Raw genomic sequence first — 18,970 nt, forward strand, 5'->3', positions numbered from 1 at the left:
GCAGCACTCTGTCTGCAGTCCAGCCCCTGATTGGCGGAGCCCATGCCGAGCACTGCCGCCTCCGTGCACAGTGCACTGGTGCCGACAGCGCACGAGCCAGCTCCAAGAAAGGCGGCTAAGAACTCCCGGCACCGACATGGCGCTGAACATAAGACTTCTGACAGGCACTGATCTTCGTCCCCGGTGCCCCAGAAGAAAAGGAAGCCGGAGAGGGGACGCTGTCCCCCTTCTAAGCCTAAGGAGCCAGTGGCAGGGAGGCCTCAGCCCATCTAGCCTGCTTCGGGCCCAGTGCCTCTTAGGGGCTTGTCGACTCCTGTCCTGCAAGAGGTCCAATTGAGTCTGGCCCACTACCATTCTCCAGACTGTCATGGCCAGGACATTTAATTCCCCTCCACTACAGAGACTTCTGAAGTGGCGTAGGCCCTTATTTGCCTGACGGCACCATCTTCTCCAAGGAGGGATGAGGCACTGGTGATAACTCGGTCTCCTATCCTATGTAGGGGCAAGCTGGCCATAATGTCACACCACTCCCCATCTCCGCTGCATCACTCCTCGATGCTGACCGCCCATATAGGGGGACGGCACCAATCTCCAGAGGCCCGGCACCACTCCTTGACACCACCCAGTACTGCTCCTCAGTAGTCTTCCTTTTTGGAGATCTCAGAGTCTGAGGTGGAGTCCTAGTGCTCAAATAGGTCCAGCAGCAGGAGGTCTAGATCCTCCAGCGCCCTGGCCACTGCAGTGGCAACCACCAGGTCACTGGCCTTTTAGGCCCAGAGAGTCCAATCATCAAGCCCAGGTCAGAGCCAGGCTTCAAGATCCAGGTCGGCGTTGGTCGTGTCAGCATCCTTCGCCCCCTTAGAGCAGCTGGCACTCGAGACTATGCTGATACCTCTGCCTGCTGCTAAGTACTCAGTGCTGGCAACCATCCTGGTGCTGGCCTTGTGGTACCATGGCGCCAGCAATAGAGCAACCTAACGAACAGCACAAACCTCTTGGTGCCGAGGGCAGTGACCAAGGCCACATGCCAGTGCTGTCGTCCATGTCCTCTGCAAATGAGGCCGTTGCGGGCACTTCAACAACCCCAGCCTTGGAGGATAACAAGATCCTGCAACTGTTGTTGCGTAGGGTGGCCCAGACTCATCAAGTTTATAAATGAAACCACAAAAACTTTGCGGCATATTCTGGTTTCTTTGCCCCCCTTCAGATAAGAGAAATGAGAGATGCTTTTTCAAAGGGATTCGAGCATTTCTATTCTCATCCTTCACCCGACTCTTTGGTGGTGGATGCTGCAAACCAAAGGGAGCGTCATGTGTTTCAGGGACCCTTCCCTAAAAATCAGGAGGCAAAAAAGGTGAACTTTTTTGGGAGGAAAGTTTACTCCACCAGTAGTTGACAGCTCCGCATTTCAAACCAGCAGGCCATCATTAGTAGCTACTCCTTTAACACCTGCAGAGCGATGGCCAAGTTTGATGAGCTATTACCACCAGACTCCCGCTCTGAATTTAATGCCGTGGTAGAGGAAGGAAAATTTCATTTCTAAGGCCTCCTTGCAGTTGGCTCTTGACGATGCCAATGTCGCCACCCGAACCATGGCTACCAGGGTGACCATGAGAAGATCCTCTTGGCTTCAGGTCTCATGAAGACCAACAGACCATTCAAGATCTACCCTTTGAAGGTCATGCCCTATTCTCGGAAAAGACAGACAGGAAACTGCACAGTTTAAAAGACTCCAGGGCCGCCCTCAAGTCCCTGGTTATACACCCGCCACCCCTGCTACACAGCGCAGGCACTTCAGGCTGCGGCCTCCTCTGTGGTTTTACCAGCAAAACAGACAGGATGGTCCTGGAGGAGGAATGGAGCTGCAGAAAGAGGCTGCACCCGTCCTCAGGCCAGGGCTCTGGCCAACCCAAGCCACCTTTTAGCCCTAAACCGGCCTTTTGAAGGTGTGGTCGAGGATGGCACACCAGAACAAGAACTGGATCTACCCCACCTCACCTTTTTGTCCCAACTGTCCCCTTTCTACCATGCGCGGTCCTGTATCACTTTGGACCACTGGGTGCTCCGCGCAGTAGAGAGGGGATACTCCATCCAATTCTGTGCTCGCTCCCCATCACTCTCCTTCCCTGCACCCCTTCAAGGACCCCTCTCACGAGCAACTCCTTATACAGGAGGGGCACTCGCTCCTTTTGCTAGGGGCAGTGGAAGAGGTTCCTCAGGAGCAGAAGGGCAAGGGTTTCTATTCCCGATATTTCCTAAAACTGAAAGCCAAAGGTAGGCTGAGGCCTGTGAGAACTAGACCTGCGAGAACTCAACAAGTTCATGAAGAAGCTCAGGTTCTGCATGGTCTCCTTGATCTCCATGAGCCCTTCATTGGATCCAGGAGGCAGGTATGCCACCCTTAACTTGCAGGATGCGTAATTTCACATAGCAATAATTCTGTCCCATAGAAAATACCTCAGGTTTGTGGTGAACAACACTCACTACCAATTCAGAGTCCTTCCATTCGGCCTGTTGGCAGCACCTCAAGTGTTCACCAAATGCATGGCAGTTGTGGCTGCAATTCTGCGCAGGTGGCAGGAACAGGTGTTCCAGTACCTCAGTGACTGGCTCATCTAGGGCCGCTCCAGGTCTCAAGAGGAGGCACAACTCGACTTCATAAGAATGACATTCGATGAACTGGGCCTCCTTCTGAACTAGAGGAAATCAAAGTTGTCCCCGGTTCAGAGGATAGAGTTTATAGGGGCAGTACTGGACTCGACGCAAGCTAGGGCATACCTCCCAAAAGCAAGGCTTCGGTCGCTTGGCGACATCGTACGAGGTCTCAGGCAGTTCCCCACCACCACAGGAAGGAATTGCCTGAAACTTCTGGGACACATGGCGGCTTGTATCTACGTAGTACAGCATGCCAGACTCAGACTTCAACCTCTTCAGTCGTGGCTAGCGGTTGTGTATTGGCCAGCCTGGGACAGCTTGGACAGGATCTTAACCCTTTCTTGCCTGGTACTCGACTCTTTCCTGTGATGGTTTGACCAATAGGTAGTATGTGCAGGGGTCCCCTTCACCAGCCCCCAGCCATCCGTCTCGCTAGTGATGGATATGTCAGCCTTGGGCTGGGGAGTACAGCTGGAAGACCTCAAGACACAAGGCCTCTGGTCTCAGGGGGAACTCTGTCCAGATCAGTGTAAGAGAGCTGAGAGCGGTGCACCTCGCATGACACTTTCTGAGCCCATTTGACAGGGAGATGTATATCAGTTATGACAGACAGCACCACGGTGATATTTTTATATCAACAAACGAGCAGGGGGAGTGCTTCTCTCTCCTGGGCTGTGGGACTTTTGTGTAGACCATTCGATAAATCTGCAAGCATCACACCTCCCTGGAATACAAAATAAGTTCACGGACTATCTCAGCAGGTCGTTCCACGGCCACTAGTGTTCCCTTTGCCCGGATGTTGCAAACGCAGTCTTCCATCAGTGGGGTTTTCCCCAGATAGACCTGTTCGCCACATGACGCAACAGGAAGTGCCAGCAGTTGTGCTCCCTGCTGAATCATAGCCCGGGCTCCATCGCGGTCGCATTCCGCCTCCCCATGGGGAGGCTATCTTCTCTATGTGTTTCCACCTATCCCTCTCATTCACCAAGGTGCTCTTCAAGATATGGAGGGAACAAGCTTCGGTGATACTGATAGCCCCAGCCAGGCCCGCCAGCACTGGTACACATCACTCCTGGAAATGTCCGTGGAAGCTCCAGTCACCTTGCCGCTCTTCCCAGACTTACTAACTTAGGATCACTGTCAGCTTCAGCTCCCAAACTTCAAGTCACTGCACCTATGGAAGCTCCATGCTGACCTCGACGGAGCTCTCTTGCTCAGACCTGGTTAGACAAGTCCTCCTTGGCAGTAGAAAGCCCTCCACCAGGACTGCCTACCTTGCTGTGCTGACCAGATCAAAAATCTCTTCTACTTGGCATCATTCATCCCTGACACTCACCTCTGTGCCACTTATATTAGACTATTTTCTCCATCTCAAGCATCAGCAGCTGTCCATGTTGTTAATAAGGGTTCACTTGGCCACCATCTCTGCCTTCCATCCAGGCTCAGATCAACCGTTTCCTCACAGGTCTCGACAGGTTATATACGGAAGTCAGGTAGCTGGTCCCAGCCTGATCATTTCCAGACTGACGGCACTGCCTTTTGAACCGCTAGCGGCGTGCTTCCTGCTCTACCTCTTGTACAAGGTGGTATTTCTGGTGGTAATAACCTCAGCCAGGAGGGTGTTTGAGCTCAAGACCCTAACATCAGAGCCTCCTTACACCATGTTCTATAAGGACAAGGTTCAGCTCAGGCTACAGCTTTCTTCCCAAAGGTTGTCTCCCAGTTTCACATCAACCAGGACATCTTCCTCCAATGTTCTGTCCTAAGCCGCATTCGAGCGGCAGGGAACGGAGGCTTCACTCTTTGGATGTCTGCAGAGCGCTTGCCTTTTATATTGAAAGAACATAACCATTCCAGAAGTCCTTTCAACTGTTTGTGGGCTGTGGCAGACAGAAGGGTGTTCTAGTCTCTTCCCAACAAATTTTGCTGTGGATCACGTCCTGCATTTGATAGTGCTACAACCTGGAACGAGTGCCAGCCCCTCCAATCACTGCACACTCCACCAGGGCACAGGCTTCTTCAGCAGCTTTCCTGGCTCAAGTTCCTACCCAGGAAATATGCAGGGCAGCAAGGTGGTCCTCCATACACACTTTTGCCACACATTATGCAGTTACCCAGCACGCCAGAGACGACGCGGTCTTTGGTAGAGCTGTGCTCCAATAGGTGGACAACTCTGACCCCGCCTCCTGAACTTGGGCTTGTGATTCACCTGATTGGAATTGACACGAGCAAGCACTTGAAGAAGAAAAAACAGTTACTCACCTTCTTGTAACTGTTGTTCATTGAGATGTGTTGTTCATGTCCATTCCAATACTCTCCCTCCTGCCCCTCTGTCGGAGTACCTGTCAAGAAGAAACTGAGGTGGGGTTGGGTTGGCAAGGCCCTATATTGGGCACCATGAAGCTGCAACTCCAGGGGGCAAATTTTCCAGCTGTCATGCACATGGTGTGTGCATACCTGATTGGAATGGACATGAACAACAGATCTTGAAAAACAAAACTTACGAGAAGGTGAGTAACCGTTTTTTCTCTGCACAGCAACAGGGGAGAAGAAAACTTTTAAAAAGAAGAAATGGTAAAATCACAAAAATACCGAGATACTTCTTTTTAATTAGGGTTTTGTTATGTTTCTAATTCAAATTGCATCTTACCCTCTAAGTAAGGTATTTCATCTGGAATTGGTAGCAAAAGTACAGGAGTTGTATCAAAAGAATTTATCTTTGCATCAGTAAAAGGCCACTCCTTGACTCTGTGTTGGTCCTGACTTTGTTTCAGTTCTGTATAATTAAATATCAAATGATCTACAGAGTGCATTCTAAAGCAGGAAGTAGGACCAGGTGAGTGAAGTTGTTTCTGCATTGGCTCAGTGCCACAGCCCTATGCATGAAAGCTAAATAGTTGACTTTCTGTCATTTCATTACCACAGCAACAGGTCATTAATGCATATTTTGAAGTAAGAGAGATTGCTGCAAAGCTAGCATAGCAACAAAGCAACTGAACCTGTTGGGTGTATATCCTTGGGTTTTATGGCCAGAAACACACTAAAGATTTAAATTGGAATTACCAAATGTATTTCAAAATGAGATTACCGTAAATTTACTATAACATATTGGGCCTGGTTCTCCTGGTATTGAGTAATTCACAGTGTAGGGGTTACTAGTGTCTAGTGAAATGGGGAATTAGCCTACTTGTTTATTGGCTTGGAGAGACATTTATTAAAAATTCTACTAACCCCCTACCCAATCTCTTTAGAATGCAATGAAATCTGTAAAAGGGACTGACTGGTTTTAGTATCTAACTCCTGTTCTCAAGAGACTACTCCATATTTTTAAGTACAGTTCTGTTTCATTTTATTATTGTAAAGTCAGTAACCAATTTTGGTCACTCTCCCTTCATAGTGAAATGTTGTGAACTGCAAGATGGAATTCTTCTAATGAGTGCTTTGCCTTTGCTGTATCTATAAATCAGCAATTAACCGTTAGTGGCAGTAATATATCTATCTGTTTGCATAATTATTAAACACTGTCTAGCTTTGAAGTAAACCCTACACTTGAATGAAAAGCTCTTTTTTTAATGCACTTTGTCATGTCATAGCATAAATATTGCTTATTTGGCACCTTTGCACAGAGAGAAAGCGAGTTGTTTACTAGTTACTGGAACAGTTTGGTCACAGATTTAGACAAAAAGAGTTCAGCTCTACTTACAAAAGTTCTACTTACAAAAGAGTAGAGCTGGTAGAAAGTGCAGTTCCTTCAGTAAGGCTTTTGTAAATGAGAGTAATGTTGAAAAAGATGACTATAGAGCTGAAATTTCAAAATGTTGATGTATTGTTCTGTTGGTGGCTGATAAAGCTTTTTCTCTCTTTTCTTAGATACTGTGTTTTTCCACTTGCCACCAAGATGTGGAGATCGAACCACAATATATGGTGTCTCGTGCTATAGGCAGATTGAAGCCAAGGTAATTTATAGTTGCAAAGCTGCAAGAGTAAAATTGTAGGTTTGATACAGAAATGAATTGGTGAAATTCTATGACCTGCATTATGCAAGAGATCAACCCTAACTGATCAGAATGGTCTCTCTGGCCTTAAAACCTATGAATCTGCAGAGTAGGCACCTTTGGAGCCGAAGAAGTCTCTCTTTTCTTTCACCACCAGGAGCACTGTGGTTCATGTCAGTCTCCTTACACGTCCCATTATATGTTTTGGTTACAGCGAATCTACCAGGCGAGAGCTCCCAGAAGCTGAAGTAAGCTGGAAGAATCTGTCAGGCTAGCTAAGAATTCATATTGCCAGAGAAGTGGAACTTGTTGCTGAAAGCAGGTTTAAATTATTCCAGTAACAGCCCTTAGGAGATCTTTGGGTACCTATTGCACAGACACACACATTCTTCCTTCACGTATCTCCTTTATTTCCAGAAAAGATATTGGTCTCCTTTGCAAAAAGTAAATTTTCAAGGTGGATCAAAATTCTCTTTTGCAGTTTCCCATTAAATGTAGTTCTCTATTGTCCAGACCAGTCAGATTTTCAGGGGAGTATTTTTAGGCAGTAAGGGGGTTGTAGTGTGTATTGTCCTACTCTTTGAGAAAATTGTCTTGTACTTGATCTAGTATATGTGCAATGTGTCAAGATTTTAAAAAGTGATGGGCACAATATAAATGTTTGTAGTTATAATTACTCTCTAATGTTATTACACACTTATTTTAAAATATGTATAATGACCTTTCCAATGACGTGCAACAATCTTGAATGTCTAACAGTTTTTAGAAGGCATTCTGGATAACTTTTATGTTCAGAAGTCTTAAATGACATGCTGTGCACTTTATTTATATTGTCCCTCAATCACATTTGGATTACTTTTAAAGTCTGTTTATTAATTCTTGTTTGAATGAGCTTTACAATATTAAATGCATAATTGCAATTCTATTATTATTATTATTATTATTATTGTATTGACTCTGGTTTATTCAGTGTTTGTGCAATAGGCAATTATTGTGGTATCCTGTGGTTAAAGTCTCTCTGTATTTAACTGTAGAAAACTTAGTTTTATTATACTGTTGATTACAGTTTCTGCTGTTTACTAACCATTAAGAGGGTAAATAGATTTTAAATTGAACTGTTTTGAAACAAGTGGAATATAAAGCAATATGTGTTTTATGTAGCAACAACTTCAGCATTCTGCCCAATCTGTCTTTTTGATAGATATGTGGGCTGTAATCCACATTCTTGCTGTTTTGTACAACATAAGAGAATCATTTGGCTATATGATTTCTCCCTCTACCCTTTCTAGGCCTGCTGATAAATGTTAGAACTATTTGTTCTAGCTGTGAGAGTGGCTGATTCCACAGGTGTTGCCACTTACATTTACAGCTGGCTAGAAGAAAATGCCAGAACATGAAACACTCTTTCCAGACAAAAGCTTTTCAGCTGGTCCTTTTGTATAGATATTGTGTCAGAGAAGGAGGAGGGAGAGGTTGTGGCCTTTTGCTTGTCGAATCACCCTGAGCTAAACATACCAGTTTCTTCCCCATCCCATTGCCTTCTATTTTATGCTGATGCCTTTTAAATAGTCTTTAATACCAAAGACTCTGCATGTCATCCCGGTAATACTCTGCAAACTAGGCAAATGCAGTCTAGATAAAATTACTATGAAGTTGTTGCATAATTGGTTGAAAACTTAAGCTCAGAGTACTTTTCAGTGATTTTCACTGTCAAACTGAGAGGGCATATCTAGTGGAGCTCCCTAGGGATCTGTTATGAGTCCAGTACTATTTAATATTTTCATTAATGACTTGGATAATGGAATGGAGACTCTGCTTATAAAATTTTCAGATGACACCAAGCTGGAAGGGGTGCGAGCACTTTGGAGGGCAGGATTAGAATTCAAAATGACTTTGATAAATCGAAGAGTCTGTCTGAAGTCAACAAGACAAATTCAGTAAAGGCAGATGCAAAGTATACATTTAGAAAGAAAAAAAATCAAACGCACAACTATAAAATGGAGAATAAACTGGCTAGGAACTACTATCCCAGTAAAGAATCTGGGGTTATAGTGGATCACAAATAGAACATATGACAACATTGTGATGTAGCTGTGAAAAATGTCATTCTGGGGTGTATTAACAGGAGTGTCATATGTAAGACATAGGAGATAATTGTTCCAATCTGCTCTGCACTGACGAGGCCAGGGCTGGAGTATTGTGTCCAGTTTTGGGCACCACATGCTAGGAAATATGTGGACAAATTGGAGAGAGTCCAGAATAGAGCAACAAAAAATAAGATTTAAAAAACCTGACATATATAAAGATTAAAACAACCTGTGTGTTTAGTCTGGAGAAAAGAAGGCTGAGGGACGATCTGATAACCATCATCAAATATGTTAAGAGCTGTTACAATGATCAATTGTTCTCCCTGTCCTTTAGAGGTAGGGCAAGAAGTAATAGGCTTAATCTGCAGCAAGGAAGATTTAGGTTAGATTTTAGAAAAAAACTTTCTAACTGTAAAGGAGGCCGTGGAATCCCCATCTTTGGAGGATTTTAAGAACAAGTTTGACAAACACCTGTCAGAGGTTGTCTAGGTATACTTAGTCCTGCCTCAGCATGGGGAGTGTGTGTAGACTAGATGGCTTCTTGAGGTCCCTTTCAGCATAACATTTCTATGATTCTGTTTGCAACTACTGCCTGTGTAGTGAGTTAAGAACACAACTGTGACCAATTGTTCTGATAATTTGTAGTGTTGCAAAGCATATTGCCTTAAGGTCTGATACTGCACCATTGAAGTCAATGGAAGTTTCAGTGATGGCGGGGGGGCGGGAATAGACAACAGTGAGTTTGGCCGAGTGGCATGCGGTCTAAGAATTCACAAAAAATGTTTTATTCTGCAAGCATATGAAAGCCTTGCATGTAATTAATCTGTTCATGTTGGCTGTTTGTCTTGTTTTGCTGGCAAGGCATGCAGTGCTCCAAGTTACATCACATTGCCTAGGCAACATTACTGTAGGCAGCTGACTTCCTGACCAGCTGTGCATTGGAAAAAGTAGTTCAGGCATGGAGGTGTAGAATTGAATTGTCTGTGATTGAACAGAGCTAGCAATGTCAACTCCTCATCAAGATGGAAAGTTTCATGCCAGATTCATTCACTAATTCATTTAGTGCAAGAGACTGCAACAGAAACAGACATTATAAATAATAGAAGCCCAAACCAAAATTGCAATTAGCGATCTGAAACTGTGTTTCAGTGAAGCTGTGTACAAATGTGAATGGATCTGTGAGTGAGTGAAAACAAATAAGCTTATACCACTGACCTTGTCTACTTTTCATCAGTGAAAATAATGTATGGAATAAGGCAGGATATATTGACCTAAAAAACCATTATAAATCTTGTGGTTGTCACTAGTAGCCAGCAACACCTAGCAGGCTGTATACAGTTACGAATATTTGGACAAGATTGTGCTGATCTTCAGTTAGATGAGCTATGGAGAAGTGCTGTGAGACAACACAATAAAAAGACTGTCAGAATCAGGCTCTTTGCAAAGACTAATTTGTGTTTTATTTAATCTCAGAGAACAAGAGGTGGTGTTTTGTAGGGATAACTAAACAGATAACTAACTCCCTGAATCGGGACAATTATGTAGAATTAGTCAGGGAATTCGATCCTTTAATCAAGCAGCACTTGGGAACCATCTACTTTATTTTCTAGAACATCAGACAATTCAAAATAACCTCATCAAAGTGGTAAGTAATATCCAACTTAATGGCATTGCCAAAGAAATTGAGGAAACACCATTTGTTGCTATTTTACTTGATGGAACGTCAGTCCCAATAAGTCCAGCTTTTGACTGTACTGCATTATGTGACCAAGAATGGCGATATTGAACCCTTTGTTGCTCTTAATGATGTTAGTAACAATCGAACTGCAGCTGACCTTTGCCAGCATGTTGAAACTGTGTGCCAGAAGTTTGTTTGTTGACAAGGTTTGTAGCTCAGACATATGGCAGTGCAACAGTAATGGCAGGCGACATAGGTAGGCCTCAAAAATGTGTTCGTGAAAAGTTTCTCTGTGCACTTTTTGTTCATTGCTATGTCCGTGTTTTAAATCTTGTCCTCAATTTTGCAGCAAACACTAGCAGACTGATTTTATTCAAAATGTAGAAGGAATATCTCTGTTTTTCCCCTCTCCGTCTTCAAAGAACTTAACTTCTTGGAAGCCTAGTTAAACAGAGACAGCTTTCTGTTTGTACCACAAGGTGGAATTTACATTCAAGGCTTCTACAAATTGTAAAATGAGCAGAGAAGCTCTGACTGAACTCTTCAAAAGTGTGGTGCAGAATCCAATAGCTTGGGATGCTCAGTCTTTTCACTCAGCCATGGGTTTGCTGACTGTCGTTGATAATTTTCAGTTTGTGTTTCTCCTTTGCCTCTACAACAACATTTTTGAAGTGACAGAAGTGATGTTTCATGTTCTTCAAACCAAGATGTATGATATTGGGTTTTGTATTCAGCAGACTTCTGAGACGTTAGAGCAAATTAGTCGAAAGCAACAAATTTTTGACGAGTTTTGGAAAGAGGTGTTAGCGTTAGGTGCATGTGAACGTTGAAGAGCAAGTGAAGGCCAAGCAACGTATAAATGTCTCCTCTTTGAGGTTATTGACAATATCAGAGAATAGTTACTGCACAATTTGAAAGTGTAGAGAAATTTTAATTTGTACAATTGCTGAATCCAAAACAATTCAAGGAGTTCCAGACACATTTTCTGGTTGTCAGGTATCAGAGGGGTAGCCGTGTTAGTCTGGATCTGTAAAAGCAGCAAAGAATCCTGTGGCACCTTATAGACTAACAGACGTTTTGGAGCATGAGCTTTCGTGGGTGAATACCCACTTCTTCAGATGCATGTGGTGGAAATTTCCAGGGGCAGGTATATATATGCTAGCAAGCAAGCTAGAGATAACGAAGTCAGTTCAATCAGGGAGGATGAGGCCCTGTTCTAGCAGTTGAGGTGTGAAAACCAAGAGAGGAGAAACTGGTTTTGTAGTTGGCTTGCTTCTCTCTTGGTTTTCACACCTCAACTGCTAGAACAGGGCCGCATCCTCCCTGATTGAACTGACCTTGTTATCGCTAGCTTGCTTGCTAGCATATATATACCTGCCCCTGGAAATTTCCACCACATGCATCTGAAGAAGTGGGTATTCACCCACGAAAGCTCATGCTCCAAAACGTCTATTAGTCTATAAGGTGCCACAGGATTCTTTGCTGCATTTTCTGGTTGATGCTCTTGAATCTCTGGAAGAAGCATCTTCTCCAAATATTTCTGACATTAGTAGATTGCATTCCAAGCTGTGTGCTGTGTACAGATGAGAACAGTGGCAAGAGAAAAGTGACTTGTATAGAATTATTCATGTGCTGGATTTATAAACCTGCTTCTCTAAAGTCAACAAACTGGCTACCTTAATTCTGATTATTCCCTACTCTGCAGCCGAAGTGGAAAGATCTTTTTTCAACTTTAAAGCACATTTAGACATTTACACACATCACCCAGAGTGGCAAACACCTGTCCAGCTTGATTTCACTGACCATCGAAAAGAAACTGCTTAGGTACTTGTGCAGTTTACCAGATTTTTATGACTTTGTCACTGAGGAGTTTCTTACAAAAGATAGAAGAATGGATTTTTAATTTCAGTAGATATGTTAGGTAATCGTGTATTAGTCTCAAGTTTCATTATATTTGGCTTACTAGTATTTGGTAAAAAATTTATTTGGTTTATTAATCACAGTCTGTATGTTAGAAAAAATATTTTTATCTGTCATCTAAAAAGTTGCTGCATACCTTATTAAAAATGTCATTTTCATGCCACTGGGTAGGCCAGTTCTCAAATAGCACATTCTGGGTTTTGTTTTGATCTGTGGTGATTTTCTGGTAACTAGCTTTAAAAATATTATTTAAAATACATACGATATTTTTACATATAATACTTTTTTTTTTATAGGCACTGAAGGTGCGGCAAGCAGATGTCACCCGAGAAACGGTACAGAAAAGTGTCTGTGTTCTAAGTCAGCTGGTAAGAGAGTGACTAACAAAAACAAACTTTTTTTTTTTTTTGAAAGAATACACACGGAAAACTGGTTTGACAAATTTTTGTTTGGAAACTTTCATTATTTTAAATGTTCTTTGTTAGAAACACTTTAAAATGTAACAAAATGAGCACTGAAATCACAGCTGTGTTAGAAGGGCAAGGCACTCAAATTTTATTATAACTTCTTCAACTGGAGAGACAAGGTGAGTGAGGTAATATCTCTTGTTGGACCAACTTCTGTTGATGAGGGAGACAAACTTTTGAGCCACAAAGAGCTCTTCTTGAGGTTTGAGAAAGGTACTCCCAGTTTTTGCTGTGACACTAGAAGTTCCTTCTCCAGACCTGGAGAAGAGCTATGTGTGGCTTGTCTCTATCACCAACACAAGTCAGTGCAATAAAAGATATTATCTCACCCACCTTGTCTGTCCAATATCCTGGAGCAGACAAGACTACAACTACATTGCATGGAAAAATGCATGTACTTTATCTTGAGTCTTGATATGATCTATTTGCATTTTTAATAATTGTTCCAAGAAGCCTATCAGTAATTGTATATTCCATTCAGCATATATATCCATGCTAGCTTTAGTGTTGCTACTATGGCTAAAAATAGTGAAACCATGATAGCACAGGTTTCAGTGCAGGCTGTACGAGCATGCTGGGAACCCTGGGTATGTACTTACCTTGCTACCTATGCCGCTGTGTCTTCGCTGCTAGCTAGATTTAAGATAGCATGGGATGCCAGCCCATGCTGCAACCATACTTCTGATTGAAGTGTAGATATATCTGTGGTGATACACTATAAAATTACTAGTAAGTTATCAGATAATGAAAAACCTAGCAATGGACAACTGTGAAATGAAGCTTTTTTTTAGCAGTTAGCGTAGTATGTTGTGTGGAATATGATATGTCTTCAGAATATATTCCGTGTAGCTCTGAGTTATCTGGGGGGTCTACATTACAATGCAAGTTGCTTTTTACAGTCAGACTATGCAGCTACACTTTACAGGCAGAGAAAAGAATTCTTTATTGAGAGATGAATTCAACTGCATGAGCAAGATGAAGTAGGAAAGTGCCTGCTTATTCTATCCCAACAACACTACTAGCAGGATATTGAGTGGTGATGATGATGCACTGCCAATGAAACACAAGATAAAATTGTTACCTAATTAAAATGCACAGTGAGGGTTTTTGTCTTTAAAAATTACACTTCCATCTAGTGGTGTATCTATCAGTGTTAGAACACAAGGACAGTTGTGGGATATGGAGGAAGGACACTGGAACTGGAAACCAGCAACAAATGTGCTTTTTTCATCTGCCTTTCATCCATGACATAACATGCCCATTTCTCTGTCTCACAAGCCTTTGTATGGATTACTTCAAGCAAAGCTACAGCTCATTACTCATGCCTATTTTGAAGAAAAAGACTTCTCACAAATTTCAATTCTTAAGGTAACCTTTCAATATATACTACTACAGTATAATGCCTCTTGTGTATGACCATAAATTTTAAGTTATAAACATTCTTTAATAATCAGTGTATTCTTGTATGTATTGCGTTTTCATAGGTGATACTTCTATTCAGTTATTTTAAATAATTACTTGAAATAATATATTTTCCTAATATGAATCTGAGAAAGAAACATATTTCTTGTTAGTGAAATATCTAGGAACAATATATATTCAATGATACCCTTAAAGTAATAACCCAGTTATAAGCAAAAATGTTCTTTTTTCTGTCCGTCTCTTTGAAACAAATTATTTTATTTATTCTGGTCCCTTGGGTAGGTCTTTAGAACAGGTGTTACTCATCAGATGTGGTATTCATGTGCCATTAATATTTTTTATTTAACTTTTACAGGAACTTTATGAGCATATGAATAGCTCTTTGGGAGGAACTACACTGGAGGGGTCACAAGTTTATCTTGGTAAGGGACGTTTTAAAAAGCAATAATATATAACGTTATATCAGCCAAATCATTTCCTCTGAACTAGTTTGTTTATGTGCATTAACATTTAGCACCATAAGTTTATGTGTCTGCATGGGACTTTATTATTTTCCCTCTCATTTATGGAGTTAGAGTAGTTTACCTGAAAATTATTTATCTATTTTTCCATAATGTGGATCTCATTTTAGGTTGTAATCCAGGATACTTCAGTCATGCCTCTTGATATGATACACATTTAGTGCTGTGTTTTCCAAACTTGGGATGCCGCTTGTGTAGGGAAAGCTCCTGGTGGGCTGGGCCGGTTTGTTTACCTGCCGCGTCCGCAGGTCTGGCCAATCGCAGCTCCCACTGGCTGCGGTTCGCCGCTCCAGGCCAAGGGGAGCTGCTGGAAGTGGCGGCCAGACCTGCAGACGCAGCAGGTAAACAAACCGGCCCGGCCCACAAGGGGCTTCCCCTACACATGTGGCGTCCCAAGTTTGGGAAACACTGATTTAGTGAGTGAGCTGTTCAGCTCCTTCGGAAAACTATGCTTTTTTGAAAATTTTAATTGGGGAGGGAAATTTTCAAGGGCATAAATGGCAGTTAGGAACCCAGTTCCTTTTGACTTCCAAAGGGAGTTGAGCACCTCACTGCTCTGTATGCCTTGGAAAATCTCCCCCAACATCCTTTGCTCCACATACCATAGGAAGAATTGTGATCTAGAAAGAGAACTAAAAGTCGTTGTTTGATCAAATGCTCCCATAGGGAAATGCATCAACCAGTTGGCTTCAGTATGAAAGTAAATAGCCATCCTCTGGAATGCAGAGTGTCCATCTTACTTTCAACTCTCATTCTTAGAAGGAAGAGAAGGTGGTTTGAATTCTTTTAATGAAATCACCAGCATGTTTTCCATGAGAATGGGAAATCATCATGTGTCACTTCAGCTTATGTAATTTGGTCAATAGAAAAATGGGGGACAGGAAGAAAGGAGTTGATACCCCTTGCAAAGCTTCACCAGTGGATTTATTCTCAATGTTTTAGGTCTGTCTCCCCGAGATCTTGTCCTTCAGTTTAGACACAAGGTATGCTTTCTTCATGTGGCTAATAAAGTACAGCAGTAGCAAGCTTTTTTTACATGTAAAATTGTAGGTTGCATGATAAGCAGCTGACAGCTAAGCATGTGCACACATACACTTCTTCATATTTTAAGGTCCAGACTCTCTGCTGTACCTAGGGGGTGCTGCTAAGGAGCTGGATACAGCCTCCTGGGACTTTCTGGCCTCAGATGCAGGTTGGTGCAACCTGAGGATTGTTGTTTGAGGGACCATATGCCCTCTGGAGATACGTTCCAGCCACTCACCCTTCCTGCCACCACATACTACCCACATTTCCTTGCCAGGAGTTGTGGGGAGCGAGATATAGCAACCTGCTCTGTTGGCTCTACCCTTGCTAGGGCTTCCGTCTTTCCTCCCCTCCCTCCCCTGCTAGAAGTGTCTCCAGTAGACAAGTTTCAAGTACTCGTCACTTCCTTTATTCATATATCACAAAAAAAAACCAACACCAAAAAAACCAAAACAAAACACATACACCAAGGAGTAGGAGATGGTGGTGCCACTCCACTTAAACCTGTTATCGCAGTGGTTAGAGGACTTATGTAGGATGTGAGTGACACAGGTTCAAATCCCCACTCTGCCTGGTAGGAGCAGGGTCTTGAACCTGACTCTCCCACTTCTTGGATAGGTGCCCTAACTGCTGGACTATAGAGTCATTCTCATTCTCTCTATGGCTGAATTAATATTTTGTTGTTTTATGCGAAGTGGAACAACTTCAGTAGTAGAGATTGAGAGAAACTTGCCTCAGAATACACCATAGTGCAGTGGTTAGAGCACTCGTCAGGAAGTAAAGACCTGGGTTTATGTCCCTGTTCCTCTCAGGCAGAGTGGAGATTTGAGATCAGGCCTTCCACCTCCTGGGTAAATGCCCTAATCTCTGGGCTATTGTATAAATTGTGGGGATTAGGAATGCTTAGAGCAGTGGTGGGCAACCTGTGGGTCGCATGTGGCCCATCAGGGTAATCTGATTGCGGGCTGCGAGACATTTTGCTGCTGTGGACCATCTGCAGGCATGGCTTCCTGCAGCTCCCAGTGGCCACAGTTTCCTGTTTCCGGCCAATGAAATAACTAAGGGAAACATTTTTAATGAAAGATGAATTTCCGTATATTACACACATGTAAATGTGGTTTTTTTTTCCTGTTTGTTAGTCACCCACCATGTTAATTTTCTCTTCTTATTTTGCAGATCTTAATTCTTTTTAAATTGATTCTTCTAGAGAAAAAGGTAGGGTCTGTGGGATGGAGAGGATTGAAATGGAGATGTAATTGTTTATATGACTCTATAGAGAGTATGTGAGTGAAAGATAAATACTACAGTAAATATGTCTGGAGTAAAACCCAATGCTCAAGTATATTTACATGCAGGTATAAATAAAACTGGAAAACTTTATCCCCTTGATTAACTGCTCTGTGTATGTGTTGGTGTATAAATTCTGCTCACAAACTGTCAATAATGGAAAAAATTAATAGTTACTCTAGAGCAAAGGCAGGTAAAATTTGGTAAACTTCGGTATGGAACTTTTCATAACCGTTTTTAAGGGATGGAGGTACATATCACGAAAAACCACTATGAGACTTGGTACAAATGATAATGAGAAATGGTCAACTGCATAAGGGAATGGATGGGAAATATCAAGACCTAAATAAAAAGAACAGGAGTACTTGTGGCATCTTAGAGACTAACAAATTTATTTGAGCAGAAGCTTTCGTGGGCTACAGCTCACTTCCTCGGATGCATAGACTGGAACATACAGCAGGAAGATATTTATACATTCAGAGAACATGAAAAGGTGGAAGTAGCCATACCAACTGTAAGATTCTGTAAGATTGCCAGCTCTGTCCACATATCTATTCAAGTGACACCATCATAGGACCTAATCACATCAGCCATGCCATCAAGGTCTCGTTCACCTGCACATCTACCAACATGATATATGCCATTATGTGCCAGCAATACCCTTCTGCCATATACATTGGCCAAACCGGACAGTCTCTATGCAAAAGAATAAATGGATACAAATCTGAAATCAGGAATCATAACATTCAAAAACCAGTGGGAGAACACTTCAACCTCTCTAACCACTCAGTGACAGATTTGAAGGTGGCAATTTTACAACAAAAAAACTTCAAAAACAGAATCCAAAGAGAGACTGCTGAACTTGAATTAATATGCAAATTAAGTACAATTAACTTAGGTTTGAACAGAGACTGGTAATGGTTGGGCCATTACACTAATTGAATCTATTTCCCCATGTTAAAGATCGTCACACCTTCTATGAGTCATCTCGATTTATCACGTCAAAAGTTTTTCTTCTCTGGCTGATGATAGCTCATCTCAATTGATTGGCTTCTTACAGTTGGTATGGCTACTTCCACCTTTTCATGCTCTCTGCATGTATAAATATCTTCTTGCTGTATGTTCCAGTCTATGCATCTGATGATGTAGGCTGTAGCCCATGAAAGCTTCTGCTCAGATAAATTTGTTAGCCTCTAAGGTGCCACAAATACTCCTGTTCTTTTTCATAGTATCATAGATTATTAGTGTTGGAAGGGACCTCAGGATTTTGCGGATACAGACTAACAGCTGCTACTCTAGGACCTAAATAGTGCACTCATCATTGTAGAGTGAAAATTCTTAGTGCATAAGGTCCAGAAAAAAAGAACTTCATTTAAACATAAAATAGATAATAATATAAATACCAAAGGAAGCAAGCTTTAGATTTTCTTTTCAAGTTCTAGATTTTTGTGACTTGTATGGATACTTATCTGAAATATATATTTAGTATCCAAGGTCATGTCTCTCTAGTCATGTTAACTTTGATTCATAGTAAATAAAAATAAATATTAAAATAAGTAAGTCAACTTAGTTTAAATCCACAGAGAAGTGTAAGTCTCAATTATATTTTTCTTCAGGCTATCTTACTGCCTAAAAGAGGTGCTGTCTGCTAAAAGAGAGAGAGAGAACACACTGTTTTCCTGTACTGACTGTTTCTGAACAGCTGCTAAGGTTCCAGAATAGTTGTGGGGAAACCTGTACAGTCAAAGACCTTAAACATACTAAGCCAGTATGCCCAATAATGCCACCCATTCTTTATCAGAAAGATGCCTTTTGTTCTGTGGCTCAACTCCCATTAATTCATGGGTTGATGCCTGTCCCACAGGTAGGAGGAAGCATGTCTCAAACTCCCAACTACTGCTGGGTTGAGACACCA

At 42.2% G+C, this 18,970-nt stretch overlaps 1 protein-coding gene across 1 annotated transcript in view; it reads left to right on the plus strand.

Annotated features, from left to right (window-relative positions):
- AVL9 (AVL9 cell migration associated) overlaps nucleotides 1-18,970 on the plus strand; it is an 87,284-nt gene that overhangs the window by 30,519 nt on the left and 37,795 nt on the right. The window contains exons 3-8 of the mRNA XM_030551325.1: nucleotides 6,526-6,611; nucleotides 12,632-12,703; nucleotides 14,081-14,170; nucleotides 14,580-14,646; nucleotides 15,688-15,728; nucleotides 16,945-16,983. Coding sequence (XP_030407185.1) covers nucleotides 6,526-6,611; nucleotides 12,632-12,703; nucleotides 14,081-14,170; nucleotides 14,580-14,646; nucleotides 15,688-15,728; nucleotides 16,945-16,983 — 395 coding nt within the window. The remainder of the gene's footprint in view (nucleotides 1-6,525; nucleotides 6,612-12,631; nucleotides 12,704-14,080; nucleotides 14,171-14,579; nucleotides 14,647-15,687; nucleotides 15,729-16,944; nucleotides 16,984-18,970) is intronic.

The sequence above is a fragment of the Gopherus evgoodei genome, chromosome 2 (genome assembly GCF_007399415.2).
Source record: "Gopherus evgoodei ecotype Sinaloan lineage chromosome 2, rGopEvg1_v1.p, whole genome shotgun sequence".
Lineage (NCBI taxonomy): Eukaryota > Metazoa > Chordata > Testudines > Testudinidae > Gopherus > Gopherus evgoodei.